Genomic DNA, 17,284 nt, shown 5'->3' with positions numbered 1-17,284 from the left:
ATATATGTTGCATGCATATGTATGTATGTGTGTGTGGATATATACATGTATGTATACATTACATATATATACAGACACACACATAACAAAGTGAGTTTTCAACTTTGTGGAATTTATCAAAATTTCTTCTTGTTTTGGTTTGCCTATTCATGATTTTTACTTCATTTACAAATTTTTTCTCATATAATCTACTGTTCAGTGTCCAGTAAACTTCATCATATTTTGAATTCTTCAAAGTTTTAGCTTTTTCAAATAAAGAACGGCAACATGAATGGAAAATGAAATGATAAAACAATCTCTGGTCACTACAAGCTGTCATAAAAGAACATCTCCTAAGATTTTCATCAATATAGTTTGATAATTAGGGATGGGAAGATGTTGAAAATTCATTCTGAAACAATGTTATTATAACCAAACTATTATTGTTACTAAAGCAAAATACAGCTAACAAGCCAGATTACAGTTATCCAGGTCAGGAAGTAGACACAGGTTCATTTCTTGACCATTCCTCCCTTAACTTGTCTCAAAGGAATAAGTATCCCACTTTCCCTAGGGAGCATCCTCCTCCCCAGTGAAGAAGTAAACATCCCTTTTCTCCAAGATTTTGAGAACTTTCTGTTGAGATAGTAGAGCTCATGATATATTGACAGAAAATAAAATCTCATAATTTACATCCCTCTTGCAGGTGAGTGAATGAGTGATAATCACTCTGTAGTATCTGACTCTTTGTGACTCCATGGACTGTAGCTTGCCAGGTTCCTGTGTTCATGGAATTCTCCAGAATACTGGAGTGGGTTGCCATTGTGAACTGAGCAATTACTTCAAGAAAATGTTTCTTCATAGGTGATGACAGCCATGTGTAGCTTTATCTGGGGCACAAAACTATTCCCATGACAGAGATCTGATTAAGGGCTTATCATAAAGAGTGAAACACTTCAATCCTGCCTCTGTATCTTTTCATATGGGCAGAGGCACATTTCCAACACTTCTCACATCCATTAAAAATAAACGTACTCAAGGAGTACAAGAAATCTGAATATCAGATGTGAGCTGTGGGACTATCTGCCTTTAATCTGGTCTTTAGTATAAGAGAATTTTTTAAAAAACATGAGGTTTGAGGGCAAGAAGTTTAATAAGAAAGGCCAAGTAAAGTCTCCAGTTTCTTGGTTTTTATTCTTGATGCTGTCTGGCTATCTCATTTTGGTTTTGAAAATACGAAGTCAGAAGAATCAAATCCAAGATGAAGTAGGCCCAAGAAAGATGAAGTTTCTGTTCTTTTTCTCCCCTACCCTAAGACTGAGGATCATGGTTCTGTACGATTAGAGTCTCAATTTGACTTGCATGTATTCCACTAACAGAATCTGTAGAAGAATATTTCTATTACTCAAGTTTTCATTTACTTAAGAAACACTTATTCATTTCAACCTACAGCATTTATGGTATCAATGAAAGGTATCTAAATTACAAAAAGGAAAGTGTCATAAGTTAAGTGATTCTTAAAACCTATTTAGTTGACAGAAAACGGAGGAAGGTAAAGAGCAAGTTCCAGCTCTCCTTATACATCAGAGCACCTAAACCAACAAGAATCAATTGAGTTCAATTCAGTTGCTCAGTCATGTCTGATTCTTTGCGACCCCACAGACTGCAGCACACCAGGCCTCCCTATCCATCACAAACTCCCAGAGTTTACTCAAACTAATGTCCATCAAGTCAGTGGTGCCATCCAACCATCTCATCCTCTGTCATCCCCTTCTCCTCTGCCTTCAATCTTTCCCAGCATCAGGGTCTTTTCAAATAAGTCAGTTCTTTTGCATCAGGTGGCCAAAGTATTGGAGTTTCAGCTTCAGCATCAGTCCTTCCAATGAATATTCAGGACTGATTTCCTTTAGGATGGACTGGTTTGATCTCCCTGCAGTCCAAGGGACTCTCAAGAGTCTTCAACACCACAGTTCAAAAGCATCAATTCTTCAGCGCTCAGCTTTCTTTATGGTCCAACCCTCACATCCATACATGACTACTGGAAAAATGATAACTTTGACTAGATGGACTTTTGTTGGCAAAGTAATGTCTCTGCTTTTTAATATGCTGTCTAGGTTGGTCATAACTTTTCTTCCAAGGAAGTGAAGTGAAGCCGCTCAGTCGTGTCTGACTCTTTGCAACCCCATGGACTGTAGTCTACCAGGCTCCTCAGGCCATGGGATTTTCCAGGCAAGAGTACTGGAGTGGGTTGCCATTTCCTTTTCCAGGGGATCTTCCCGACCCAGGGATCGATTCTGGGTCTCCTGCATTGTAGGCAGACACTTTACCGTCTCAGCTACCCTGCAATCACAATCTGCAGTGATTTTGGAGCCCAAGAAAATAAAGACTGTCACTGTTTCCATTGTTTCCCCATCTATTTGCCATGAACTGATGAGACTGGATGCCATGATCTTAATTTTCTGTATGTTGAGCTTTAAGCCAGCTTTTTCACTCTCCTCTTTCACTGTCATCAAGAGGCTTTTTAGTTCTTCTTTGCTTTCTGCCATAAGGGTGGTATCATCTGAATATCTGAGGTTATTGATATTTCTCCCAGCAATCTTGATTGCAGCTTGTGCTTCATTCCACCCAGCATTTCGCATGATGTACTCTCCATATAAGTTAAATAAGCAGGCTGACAATATACAGCCTTGACATACTCCTTTCACGATTGGAACCAGTCTGTTGTTCCATGTCCTGTTCTAATTGTTGCTTCTTGAACTGAATACAGATTTCTCAGGAAGAAGGTCAGGGTGGTCTGGTATTCCCATCTCTTTAAGAATTTTCCATAGTTTGTTGTGATCCACACAGTCAAAGGGTTTGGCATAGTCAATGAAGCAGAAGTAGACGTTTTTCTGGTATTCTCTTGCTTTTTTGATGATCCAGCGGATGTTGGCAATTTGATCTCTGGTTCCTCTGCCTTTTCTAAATCCAGCTTGAACATCTGGGAGTTCACAGTTCATGTATTGTTGAAGCCTGGTTTGGAGAATTTTGAGCATTACTTTACTAGCATGTGAGATGAGTGCAATTGAGTGGTAGTTTGAGCATTCTTTGGCATTGCCTTTCTTTGGGATTGGAATGAAAACTGATCTTTTCCAGTCCTGTGGCCACTGCTGAGTTTTCCAAATTTGCTGGCATATTGAGTGAAACACTTTTACAGCATCATCTTCCAGGATTTGAAACGGCTCAACTGGAATTCCATCACCTCCACTAGCTTTGTTCATAGTGATGCTTCCTAAGGCCCACTTGATTTCACTTTCCAGGATGTCTGGCTGTAGGTCAGTGATCATACATGATTACCTGAGTCGTAAAAATCTTTTTTGTACAGTTTTTCTGTGTTATTCTTGCCACCTCTTAATATATTCTGCTTCTGTTAGATCCATACCATTTCTGTCCTTTATTGTGCCTATTTTGACATGGAAAGCTCTCTTGGTAAGCTGAAGTTGAACAGTTCTATGAAGACCTACAAGACCTTCTAGAACTAACACCCCAAAATGATGTCCTTTCATTATAGGAGACTGGAATGCAAAAGTAGGAAGTCAATAAATACCTGAAGTAACAGGCAAATTTGGCCTTGTAGTATAGAATGGAGCAGGGCAAAGGCTAATAGAGTTTTGCCAAGAGAACGCACTGGTCATAGCAAACATCATCTTCCAACAACACAAGAGAAGAGACTCTACACCTGGACATCACCAGATGGTCAATACTGAAATCAGATTGATTCTATTCTTAGCAGCCAAAGATGGAGAAGCTCTATACAGTCAGCAAAAACAAGATCAGGAGCTGACTGTGGCTCAGATCATGAACTCCTTATTGCCAAATTAAGACTTAAATTGAACAAAGTAGAGAAAACCACTAGACCATTCAGATATGACCTAAATCAAATTCCTATCGATTGTACAGTGAAAGTGACGAATAGATTCAAGGGATTAGATCTGATAGAATATGAACTAAAGAACTATGCCTGAAGAACTATGGACGGAAGTTCATGACATTGTACAGGAGGCAGGGATCAAGACCATCTCCAAGATTGAGAAGTGCAAAAAGGCAAAATGCTTTTCTGAGGAGGTCTGACAAATAGCATGAAAAGAACAGAAGTGAAAGGCTAAGGAGAAAAGGAAAGACAAACCCATCAGAATGCAGAGTTCCAAAGAATAGCAAGAAGAGATAAGAAAGCCTTCGTCAGTGATCAGTGCAAAGAAATAGAAGAAAACAGTAGAATGGGAAAGACTAGAGATCTCTTCTAGAAAATCAGAGATACCAAGAGAACTTTTCATGCAAAGATGGGCACAATCCAACAAGAATAGCATTTCCTATCTAGATGTTCCTGGTCACGATACTGCTCTGATAGAACAAGTAAAGTTAAGTTTTACTAGTTCCAAGAATAATGTTACATTTGACAGCATTGTGTTTTGTCATGATGTGAAGTATTTTAAGTTTGTACTTTTCCCAAGGAGTAGCTGTCATTTAGTATTGATTGTATAAACCTCTAATCCTCTGGTCTTTACAAGAGTGGACATGTAAATTACCTGAGAAGCTTTTTAAAATACATATTTTAGGCCTCAGCTTAGCTTTTCATTGTGAGCATGTCTGAACCAGAGTATATGCTGGTTTTATTTCTCTATAAATGTGACCCCCACCATGCTTTTGGGTCCCAATCCCACCCCCTTGTCAGGGCCCACCAGGCTAAATGGGGAGAGGCCTTGCTGGCAGCTGGCCTCATGGGACTGGAAGTAAGATGAAATGTCCTTTAAGAAGTCAGATGGAAATCATGCTCCAGGGTGGTTTATGAATATGAAATTTGACATAGTTTAGATGAAAACCCCTAAAAGTGCTGCCAAGAAACAGCATCAGAACAGAACCCAGCATTAAAAAAGCAGCAGCAGCCTGGTAAGACAGGTGCACTGAAAGAGTGGGACGTGGCATTACAGACGTGAAGGCAGGGACCCGGCTGTGGCCCAGCTCTCGCGAGCTCTGTGATTTACTGGGCTGTTGCAGGACTCAGCCATCCAGCCCTCCTGTGACCCTACTTAAATCATTGTTTTAGTTTCACCGTCTCTTCTCTTATCACTTTAAAGCTTCCTAGTATTCCTCGTCAGACTCTTAAGAATTTCTGCTTGTTTCTGCATTGTGTCTTTTCCATGGATATAGTGATGCCTCATTCATCAAGCTTCCATAAATCCATCCAGCCCTCTTAGACCATCCCTCTCCAGTCATTCATCTTCTTGCTTTGTAAGGTTGGTAGGACAGGTTATGTATGTTCCTTTTATCACATTTACAGGAACCCTTAGAGCTAACAAAATATGGCAGATGGGAGCATTGTGAACAAAAACGTGTGCTTTGCATTAGAACGTTTTTATGCTCTTATTAATCTAACCCATGGATATATGCCAGGGTTACCCTAGTAATGTTATATACTGCTTTGGGATTTGTTTTCAATTCATTGCATCATTTTCCTTCAGAATAAAGTTCTTCTCAGAAATTTAATCAGTTTTATTATGAACAATTATGATAATAAACATATTATTCATATCAAGAGTTAAAGCTGGATTTAGAAAAGGCAGAGGAACCAGAGATCAAATTGCCGGCATCTGTTGGATCATAGAAAAAGCAAAATAGTTCCAGAAAAACATCTACTTTTGCTTCACTGACTATGCCAAAGCCTTTGATTGTGTGGACCACAGCAAACTATGGAAATTCTTCAAGAGATGGGTATACCCGACCACCTTACCTGCCTCCTAAGGACCTGTATGCAGGTCAAGAAGCAACAGTTTAAACTGGACATGAAACAGCAGACTGGTTCCAAACTGGGAAAGGAGTTTGTCAAGGCTGTATATTGTCACCCTGCTTATTTCTGTGCAGAGTACATCATATGAAATGCCAGGCTGGATGAAGCACAGGCTGGAATAAAGATTGCCGGGAGAAATAGCAATAACCTCAGATATGCAGATAACATCACCCTTATGGCAGAAAGCGAAGAGGAACTAAAGAGCCTCTTGATGAAAGTGAAAGAGGAGAATGATAAAGCTGGCTTAAAACTCAACATTCAAAAGCTAAGATCATAGCATCTGGTCCCATCACTTCATGGCAAATAGATGGGGAAACAATGGAAACAGTGAGAGACTTTTATTTTCCTGGACTCCAAAATCAGTGCAGATGGTGACCACAGCCATGAAAATAAAAGACTCGACCCTCCTTGGAAGAAAAGCTGACAAACCTAGACAGTGTATTAAAAAGCAGAGACATTACCTTGCTGTCAGAGGTCCATCTAGTCAAAGCTATGGTTTTCCCAGTAGTCATGTATGGATGTGAGAGTTGGACCATAAAGAAAGCTCATCACCGAAGAATTAAATGTTTTCGAACCACAGTGTTGGAGAAGACTCTCAAGAGTCCCTTGGACTGCAAGGAGATCAAACCAGCCTAAAGAAAATCAATCCTGAATATTCATTGGAAGGACTGATGCTGTAGCTCCAATACTTTGGCCACCTGATTCAAAGAGCCAACTCATTAGAAAAGACCCTGATGCTAGGAAAATTGAAGGGAGGAGAAGGGGATGACAGAGGACAAGATCATTGGATGACACTACCGCCTCAATGGACACGAGTTTGAACAAGCTCCAGTAGATGGTGAAGGACAGGGAAGCCTGGCATGCTGCAGTCCACGGGGTCGCAAAGAGTCAGACAGGACTGAGCGTCTGAACAGTAATAACAACAAATCAAAAGCAGTTGTGGCCCAAAGGACTAGAAGGAGAATATACACCAGAGAGCTGGAATAATCCTGAGCTAAATCCTAGAAACCAGGCAGCATAGTGGGGAAGAAAGTATCTATCCAGCTAGTTCACTGGAGAAAAAGCAAACGTGATTCAGAAGCCAGAGTGAGAGGAGAAATAAATGAGAGAAAGGAAGAGAGAAGTCATTTGGGAATAGTTGAAAAGTGAAAGTTGCTCAGTTGTGTCTGACTCTTTGCAACCCCATCGACTATACAGTCCATGGAATTCTCCAGTCCAGAATACTGGAGTGGGTAGCCTTTTCCTTCTCCGGGAGTTAAAAGATGAGATATCAGTACAAAAGAAAAAAGAAACCTTTTCCTTCTGAGCTACTCTGTGGGAGAGGCTCGGTCAGTGATGAACATAGTGCCATATTCTGGAAGGACACTTTGCAATCCCAGCAGCATGTTTCTGTGGCACCAGCATAATATGATTTGATTAAAAAAAAAAACTTATTCCTATTGGAAAATGATAGTTTGTAGGGAAGGAGAAAATAAGATTCTGGACACCATCATTATAACAAGAGAAAGGCTATTTCATATGTCAGAAGATATGCCCTGGCCTCGTATTACCGAAAAGACCATGTGGATGTACATATTCAAAGGGAGTTAGTGCTTATTATAATGTATCATAAACCCTTGTGACCAAGAGCTAAGTCAACCCTCAATCATTTTTACCAATATACACTGAAGTAGGCTTGTACGGGGAAAAAAAAAAAAAAAGACTTTCTTAAACAAGACCATTTCCTTGTCCTTGAGCTGCCAGGACAAAAAAACAGTTTTCTTCTAAAAGAATGGAAAACCCTCCCTCTTCTACCTACTCTGGTTGATACTGGTTAAGATGTGAGATATCCTTTACTGAAAATGCACATTTGAACATAACTCCATCTGCTAACTGAAAAACACCTTTAGCAACGCTTTAGCTTCAATGCCATAATCCACTCTTGGGTGTAATACCATAGCCTTTGGTGGCCTTTGATGTCTGTGTTTTAGGTTTGTGATTTTTAACTTTTATACCAGGAAATGCCACTGATGCCTATAAACATTTTTTATTGCCTCACAATTTTTAATTGATCGACAGCCTTTAATTTCTTCTGTATGGAATGATCTTTCTGTTTTCCATCTTTATTTTAAACTTCACAGAACCTTAAACATTTATGTGTTTATTTTCTCAAAACTTCACATTGATATTTTTGTTGTTGAACTGTGTGCTTGCTGAAAGGGATAAAAGTCTATTATATGTTTACCCTATTTCCTTAAATCTTCCCCACATTTTGGTCTTAAGGGTTTTTTCCCTACAGTATCAGCATCTTTCAGACTATGACTAAATTCTCCCAGATCATCTTTTAAGTTTCATTAAGCAAACTTCCCTCATTTACATCCTTAATCTACATGTTACTAACTCAGAGACTTTGGGAAAGTTAAATAACTTTTCTAAACCTTGGTTTTCTCATTTCTAAGTGGGAAATGTTTACATACTTGTAAGTCACTTAGTACATTGCCTAGTACTTAGTATGTGGCACATAGTATTACTTACTCAAAAACTACTTTCTGCTGATTATTATTATTAGTTCTGATGTAAAGACTTTACCTATTTATATTTAATTTTTCCTGAGCAGGATTTTTTTTTCATGCTAAAAATTAAGCAAGTGTTGTTTTTTATTTGCATGATTCAGTGGGGTGAAGATTAGATTTTCCCTGAACCTTCTGAGGAACTTAATTGGGCTCTCAAAACCTTTGAAATTAGTGAAATAACAAAGATATTAAGAATTTGATCTAATTACCATCTGACCCATAGTTCAGAAAAAGAAATTGTATTCTAGTGGTAGCAAGAATTCATTTTTTATATTAAATAAAGATTAGCTTTAGGGCTTGTTCCATTTTCCAAGAGCAAAGTGCTAGTGTTCATGCATGAATGTCGTCTCATACGGGTAATTAATTACTTTCCCACTGGTTGCCCCTGACATACTTTGATTCAAAAGTTTTCTTCAAAAAGATTTCTATAAAACTATTTGAAAGATCAAGTCTCTGAGTAGGAAAATAGCATAGAACATTCTCTACTAACTCTCTCACTTTGCTACCTATGTATGATTCTTTAATATGTTAGAGAGATGGTGTGGTATGATGGGAAAATATTTAGAATCCAAGACATGAATTCAAATTCAGTATATCATTTTGTATGACAGTTAAGAACTCTGGCCCAGCAGGCATAGATACAGGTTTGAATCTTACACCCTCTCATCACTAACTTTGGGACTAACTTCTCAGTCTCATTTTTCCTCACCTGTAAAAGTATGTTTTTATGGGGTTGGGTAACAACTTTGTTAAGCTTATTTCTTCATTTGTAAACTTGGCATAATAATTAATATGTATCTGAGAATTTTAAGGGGATAAATTACATCATCAATTTATAGTTCATGGAAATATTGCAGGTTCTCAGAAGAAATTACCTCACCTACTTCTTGCCTGTCCTTAGCCATTTCAGCGCTTGGTTATTCAATAGCACTTTACCACATTAGCTTTTTCATTAAGTATCCATATGTAACTTTTGTGTGTTGGCGTTCTTTTCTTTCTAGAGTATTGTAAGGTGCCTTACAGAAGGTCATGGCTGTGCCTTTTTAATATCTCCAGAGTGTTACACATAGCAGGTGCTCATCGTGTACTTACTAACCGAATATGTTTGTTTACTCAGAAGCATCTTGTAAATGTACTCCTTATCTAAATGCAACAGGAACCATTAAGATAGAAACACAGTGGACAGAAGAGTGTTGGTTTGCCACACTGCACAACTCCAGAAGGTGGACTCACGTCACGGGATACCCCCATGGAGTTGTCCCGTTGTTCCACCACACTGAAGGGGTGCAGCATGCGCAAACAGTGTCCAGCAAACCTGGGCTCTAAAGATACTTATTGCAACCTCAAATCAACCCTGAGCTGGCATCAAAAAATATACACTGATTAAGCTTACAGTGGACATAGAAACCATTAACAAGATACCTGTAATTCATGATGTCTTTGGTTCCTTTGAGTTACTTTGAGAAATAATGAGTTTAAAAAAAAAAAGATCAGTCTCCATTCCATAATGGAAAGTACAGAGTAATAGCTAGGCATGAAAGACATTCCTGATGAATTCTGAGGCAAGTGTACTAATGAACCAGCACAGCAAGGCAAAATATCCCAGGACATGCAGTATGTAACAATATCCCATTCATTTCTATATCTTACTTAGATGTAGATCTTTTACCTATAGGGAAAATAGAAAATACAGCCTTAAGCTATACAAATAGAAAACAGAAATGGTGTGGCGATCAACCCACAGTATGTGTCACTGATAAGAATTTCACTGGGATTGCCTTTCCGATGCTGAGTTCCAGCTTTGAGGAATACATGAAGGACCAAAGACTTAAGAGATGAGTCAGTGAAGATCTGGAGAGTGTCGACATAAAGAATACAGTGCTGTCTTTGTAATACTATTTTACAAGTGGAAATCGAATCTCAAGGACTATTTTTTCCATATTGTTGTATTTCACTGTGGTGTATTGGAAAGTGATCTGGACTTTGAGTGAGAAGATGAGATTTGGACCATGGCACTTTAAAACTGTAACCTCAGGCAAGTCTTTCCATCTTCTCTGAGCCTCAGTTTTCCTCATCTTTCAGATAACAGCCATAATCTTTATCTCATAAGTTAAGACAAGTTGTGGTAGACTGTTGTTTCACAAATGAAAGGTAACTTTGAACTGTGAGATCTCATATTGCAGTCATGCTGTTGTACTTAGCTGCTACAGGAACAAGTCCTTGGATAAACTTTCCAGCAATAGACTTTGGCCCACAGAATTAACCACTGACAAGCACAGTGTTTTTTTTAAAACAATAATATTCATATGCATGTGTATGCCCTCCACTTCAAACAAAATATGATTGCATTTGGTTATTTCTGTTTTATTACTTTAGAGAAGAAAACAGAACTATACAGCTGACAGAAATATATTGAATTCTGCCGATAAAAAATGTAGTCAGATGCCTTTTTCCACTAACAATATAAGTCTTAATGTTCACAATAATAAAATACAAGTCTTCTAAACATGGACTAATTTTTTAATCAATGTTTGATAATTCAAAAACTAGATATTAGGAACCTCTATATAAATCCAACGTGATTTTAATAGAAAACTCAGAATCTAGGCTTTTTGATTTTACAGCGCACATTCCTACCCCTCAGACCTCAGAAGACATGGTCTAAGCAGAGACACACAGCAAAGGAAGCTCTCTGGAGGCTTATTTCCATTGTGTAAATACAATTTTCTTACTCCAGCAGAAATGCCACCATTTAGCAACCCCCTGAAAGCAGGGAAAGATGAGGAAGCTCCTGTTGTCCCTAAGTTCTGTTTTGTATCTGACCGCCAACCTCTTCCCACATACAAGCTCTGTTGGTCTTTTCCCCCAGACCCAGCATCCATGTTTCTGACAACACAGAGTTATCAACAATTACCAGCCTCTTCCAAAACGTCCCCCTCTGTATAGACTATAGAGATGTGCCCTTAGCAGTTTTAAGACTTGACAACTGTCACCCTGTGTAGCCACAGATACAGAAAGCTTACTGCTCCCAAAGATCTGTTTCCCAACTCCTAATAAAATCCTGAATTTCTTTAGGCCTTTATTTTAGATCATGTACTTAAGACTTGAGACTTTTCGGGGTTTGGTAAGTTTCTTTCACAAAGAAGAGAGCCCCCAGGGTTTCCGGCCAAAGAGGCCTGGCTGGCAGCCATCATGTACTTCTCCCTGGCATCCCATAGAACGCTTGTGAAGATAAAGGTTAGAAAATCCCAAGAACAGGGAATCATTAAGTTCTACTAATTCCAAGGCCAGGGCAACAGGCGTTAACTCGCTAGTGGCCTATCCTTGTTCTGAGTAAAGAACCAAGGCTTTTCCTCCCTTTTATACTTTTTGGCTCTAAGATGACATCAGCAGCTGCCCCTTATCCATGTAAGCGATTTCTTTGTGACAGAGTGCCAGGACATGCCCAGAAGTTTCTGACTTCTTTCCTAGTTTGAGAACAGAAGTGAGAACCTTAGCCAAGAAAATTCTGGCCAGCTGAAGATCTCGGTAGAGAATTTAACCTGATCTCATTGGACAGAATTCATTCATTCAAGAGCACTGCATCCATTCTGATGTTTTAAAACACTGGAGAACAGGTGAATTAATTACTCTAAGAGAAGTCTAAACAAAATACCAACCACTGTTTGGTGCCTCCTTCATATTTCACAGGAAGAGAGAAGGAACGTGTTTCACACATAATATGGTCTCCAGCGGCCACCTAGTAATCAAACCAGATGCCTTTTCTCATGTGGCAACCTACATAACCCTTCTAGGATTCTAGTTAACTATCTCCTCTTGAATATCTTAACGCCCTGGATTTTGTAACATGGCACTCCTAGACCTTCCTTTTTCCTTTCAGATGACTTCTCGGTCCCAACAGAATGCCAAATTCTGACCTAAGGCCTAGAACCAGACCTCAGACCACATTGTCACCTCAGCCTCAGCTCCAAAGCCAGGCTCATCCCTGCTCCAAACCTGGGTCTTTTCTGCCCATGTTCCCTAACACACTGTTATTGTTATAATCATACAACAATTAAAAGTAGAACCTTTTTAATCTTCCCAGAACCAAAAAGTTAGCAAGCATAAAATGATCATAAAGGGTCATATTCTTGCTTTTATGATAGTAGTATTTTTATAAAAGGTGATCTTTAGTGTTCCATAGCTTGAAATGTTCAGACTATTTTTATTAAAAAAAAAATCCTGTAAATTGTCAGCTATTTTTTAAATTGTAAGTTTTGCAGCTTTCATTACAGTTTTAAATATTTTATGGTGACATTTTCTTTTTTAACTGTCAGTTAGCTTTATCTTGAGGGCAACCTTATATCTGAGGACAGAGAAAGCCAAAGTGTTCATCTACATGTTTATATATATATAATATACACCTGCTTTGCCACCACTGTTGTTAAAGATTGGGTGGATTGAATAGCAGCAGTATCTTAATGCTCTGAGGAATGTTACTGCTGATCTTCATGGCAATGTTACCCTTGCAGTACTTAAGTCATAACTTGTTATGTCAAAAAATAGAAGCAATGTCTTGTTGCCTCTAGACATCAGCACTTGATTTTTATCTTGTAATATGTAATTCTCAGAAAAAGATAGGGTAATGAAAAGTTTAGGGTGTATTGCATAATTGCTTTATTATATATTATAAACTAATAGAGATAATATATATTTAAATATATAATGCTTTATATTTTATATAGTATATGCAGTATATTATATTCACTATATAGTATATATATGCTATATAATGTGTATTTTTTTTTTACTATTTATTTATATAGTATCACAGGATTAAAATAAACATTAGCACTGGAAAGAACTTTGGAGATCATCCAAAACAAGCATTCTTCTCACTAATGAGGAAACCGAGGTTCAGAAAGACGAAGTAACATATGCCTAGGATATTATAGTTTAAGTGTTCGAGTATTAAACTTACTAGATTGAACAATTTCCCAACTACATGGTTTTTCAAGTATAGTAACCATTAATATTTTAATATTAATGTTTTAATATTAATTAACAATTGGTTCATATCTGGTTGTCCTAAAGTTACTTTGTCAAGACTATAAAAAGCAAACTTGCTACACGTTAGCAGAAAGGTACAAATAGCCAACAAAAGCTTAATGATGTTATTGAAATTGACTTACAGTATTACAAACTTACATTTCTTTTCATAGATATAAGTGTTGTCTAGGGAAATCAAGAAAGGCAAAAATAGTTATTTTACTTTCTATATGTATAAACATCTATTTGTATTGTTTCATCAGAACCTGATGATACTTTTATTATGATTTATAATAAATTATTTTTGACTGTTCAATATAGTGAAATTATAAAATTCTTATTTAGTTATTTTAAGTAAATGCATATTGATTAAATAACCAGAAAAAGTATTTTGTCTAAGATATTGAAATGACCTGATGCAAGTGTATGTTTCAGCTCATTCCCTTTCTTCCCCTGTGTTATCAGTTTAAATGCCAATTTAACTAGTAGTCTTGCTAACACTGAGAATGGCTCACAGAAGTTAACCAAACTTAACCAACACATGTTCAAGTTCTTATCAACATCTGCTTTCACCCCTGTCCTAGTCTCACCTGATCCCATTACAGGATCTAGTTCACAGAAATTGCCCTGATATAAAATTACAATGAAGTGAATTAATGTAACTGTGTATGACATTACATTTTTATTTTATATTTATGTGTAGTAAGTTAATATAGAATAAAAAGCACACTGTGTTTTATTTTCAGCAAAGAATTTTCTTTCTTTTTCAGCTTTTTAATTAAGTGAAGCCAAGTGGGATTTGCATTAAGTGACTGTTTACCATGAAGACAAAGTGTCCCAGACATACTAGTTCCAATCCTTGAGTCCATTTCCTTGCTGATTGTGATAATCCAGCTGTTTCTTGTACAATTTTTTTTTAATGTGAGTTTTCCTAGTAAATTTATAGACATGGATGGTTAAATTTAACATGGAATAAACAAAGGCAACAGTGAAGAGTTTTTCCAGCAAATTATAGTCTGTGTATGCTATAGATCGAAATAAACAACAATGTAATTATGAATTCATGCTTTTAAGCTGTTCACTCATTAGTAAAGAAAACTATAATGTTAGTAAAGGAGAAACTATGAAATGTATCCTCAACAATTCTTGGGATTGTACAGAGATAGGTGTATGCATGAAAATATGTCATGTACTGAAAAATTATACTTTCCTCAGTCTCAGTATAAAGGATGTGTATGGTTACAAATAGTGTTTTGTTCTTATTAATCATAACCAGATGAAGGAGATGGGGCAGAGAGCTGGACAAATAGTACATGGATGCCTGCCCTGGGAAACGGAGGTCCTTCCCGGGATAGAAATCTACAGCAAACATGACTAAATCAGCATGCCTCAGGGCACAGGCAACGGGAGCAGCACACCAGAACTAGGGGCGACTTCTTCCCCAACTCAGAAGTGTGGCCCACGAATCCAGACCTGCAACCACAAAACCCACCCACTGGGGACGGTATCCCCTTGGGTCCTGTGGAAGAGGCTAGTCATCAAAACCTTATTCCCAGACCTGAACAGAGACTCTGTGCATGTGCCAAGTCGCTTCAGTCATGTCCGACTCTTTGTGACCCCATGGACTGTAGCCCACCAGGCTCCTTTGTCCCTGGGATTCTCCAGGCAGGAGTACTGGAGCAGGTTGGCATTCCCTCTTCCAGGAGATTCTTCCCGACCCAGGGATTGAACCCCCATCTTTTACACCTCCTGCACTGGCAGGCAGTTTCTTTACCACTAGGGCCACGTGGTAAGCCCTGATAGAGAGTAGTTATCCTAATATGAGTGAGGGACTTAGTAAAACTTTCTTGAAAAGCAAATATAGGAGACTAACCATTATTATGTTTGTATATTGTATTTTAGCTTATAAAGCACCTTCCCATTTGTTAGGGTATTTTTTTCTTCACAGCAACTCTGTAAATTAGGCATTTAGACAGGAAATGTATATTTTATCTAACTTATTCAAGTACTGGAAGCTGAAAGCCACAAAGAAAAAGTAGAGCTCGTAACTGGGCTTTCAGACTCTCAAACCTGAATTTCCATTTTCTTTGGTGCAATCTAAAGAATTTAGAAGCACAGTTAATTTTAGTCAGCTCAATAAACTTTTTTAGGCTTTGTTATCTAATTTTCCTTAAGATCTGAGTAACAGACCATGGAAATCTATGTTAGTTGGGAGTCCCAGCTATGTAGTCTCAAACCAGGACTCATGTGCATGTCCAGTGAACTACCCGTTTTGTACCTATAAAATTCAGTAAAGAATGGAAATATAAAAACCTACAAGGATATATGAAGTTAAATCTCAGGATAGTATGTGTGCTAGCAGGAAGGAACACGATGATATTCAGCAAAAATCATGATATAAATTCTCAACTATGTTAACCTTAACACATGCTCCCAAAATCTGTTATTAAAAATCACATTTACTCTCCCAGTTCCTGTACACAAAATGATCAGTTCAGTATTGGAATGGCATTTATGGGAAAGCAGTAAGTGATCATAATAATTTGTTTAATGTCTACACCTAGGTAGCATTTGACCTGTAAATCTCAATCCATTAGAGTACTCTTCTCTTTTCTAAAGTTTATTCAGGACAAGCATCAAAATTGGGAGTTTGAGGCCAAATTTTACATTGAGTAAAAGCTTCTTTATTTTACACAACTACTTTTGCTTGTTCGTTTAAAGCTCAAAATTCTTATTAACAGCACACATCTAATCTCTTTATAAAGCCTGCTGCTGCTGCTAAGTCACTTCAGTCATGTCTGACTCTGTGTGACCCCATAGATGGCAGCCCACTAGGCTCCTTTGTCCCTGGGATTCTCCAGGCAAGAATACTGGAGTGGGTTGCCATTTCCTTCTCCAGTGTATGAAAATGAAAAGTGAAAGGGAAGTCGCTCAGTCGTGTCTGACTCTTAGCAACCCCATGGACTGCAGCCCACCAGGCTCCTCCATCCATGGGATTTTCCAGGCAAGAGTACTGGAGTGGGGTGCCACTGCCTTCTCCATTATAAAGCCTAATAATTTAATTATGACCAGAGTCAGCTAGTTCTCAGACACTGTGACTGAGGTAAAGAGAACTTCCCTATCCCAGATTAGTAAAAAATTTCTAGCCTATATTCTGTAATTTTCTCCAAATATTAAATATATGCCACCTATGACTACCCCCCCTCCCCACCCTGAGTTTCAGCTTGAAAAGCTGTTGCTTTGTAGTAGGCAATTATTGAATTAGGGAAAGGAAAAAAGTCTGCCTCAAAATAAGTCATTCCTGGAAAGTGCTACAGCCAAAACTACAGGAAGTAGCTGAAATGTCTGTTTTCAGAATGTAGCATGTGGAAAATCACATAGAAAACATAAGATATCTTCACTTTTGTCAAATAATTTAAATTGAAAAATGAATCTGTATGTGGTGTATTATATCTGTCAGTGGTACTTCAGCTAGATTCACTGCATGGAAGTCTCCCTTAAAAACAGATTTTATGCTTAACCATCTCCAGTTAGAATAAAAGGAATTAACTCGCCTATTCAGTTGGAGAGAAAAATCTTAATATAAAATTCCATCTAAAGGAGTAAAATTCCATTTAAATCTTAATATGAAAATTTCATCTATTAATATAATAACATCTATTGAATAAAGTGTTCCATTTTCCTCAGCACATTGTTCCTTACGTTAGATATTCACATGAGTAAGCCCAATAATGTGTGTTTACTCTAATTTTTCTTTTTCTGTCATGTGAAGGAATATCCTTGTCACTTATCATTCAGCAAGCGTGGTGATTTGGGGAGATGAGAACTTATAACCAAAGAGCTTGTCGAGTATTCCCTTTCTTGCTATTAGGAGAACCTCCCACAAAGGTACACGAAGAGA

General features: G+C 37.9%; 1 protein-coding gene across 4 annotated transcripts in view; it reads left to right on the top strand.

The window, feature by feature from the left end:
• The window catches only part of TUSC3 (tumor suppressor candidate 3), a 239,010-nt gene extending 221,941 nt beyond the window's left edge, over positions 1 to 17,069 (top strand). For 2 of the 4 annotated variants that reach the window (XM_040243168.1, XM_040243166.1), the window contains 2 exons: positions 10,328 to 10,390; positions 14,154 to 14,629. In XM_040243168.1, coding sequence (XP_040099102.1) covers positions 10,328 to 10,346 — 19 coding nt within the window. In that variant the 3' untranslated portion in view covers positions 10,347 to 10,390; positions 14,154 to 14,629. Of the gene's footprint in view, positions 1 to 10,327; positions 10,391 to 14,153 lie in introns of all 4 variants that reach the window. The other 2 variants (XM_040243170.1, XM_040243167.1) reach the window with 1 other exon arrangement.
• Positions 17,070 to 17,284: the final 215 nt, after the last annotated feature.

This window comes from Oryx dammah, unplaced genomic scaffold (assembly GCF_014754425.2).
Source record: "Oryx dammah isolate SB20612 unplaced genomic scaffold, SCBI_Odam_1.1 HiC_scaffold_7, whole genome shotgun sequence".
NCBI lineage: Eukaryota > Metazoa > Chordata > Mammalia > Artiodactyla > Bovidae > Oryx > Oryx dammah.
This window is presented reverse-complemented; position numbering and strand designations above follow the sequence as displayed.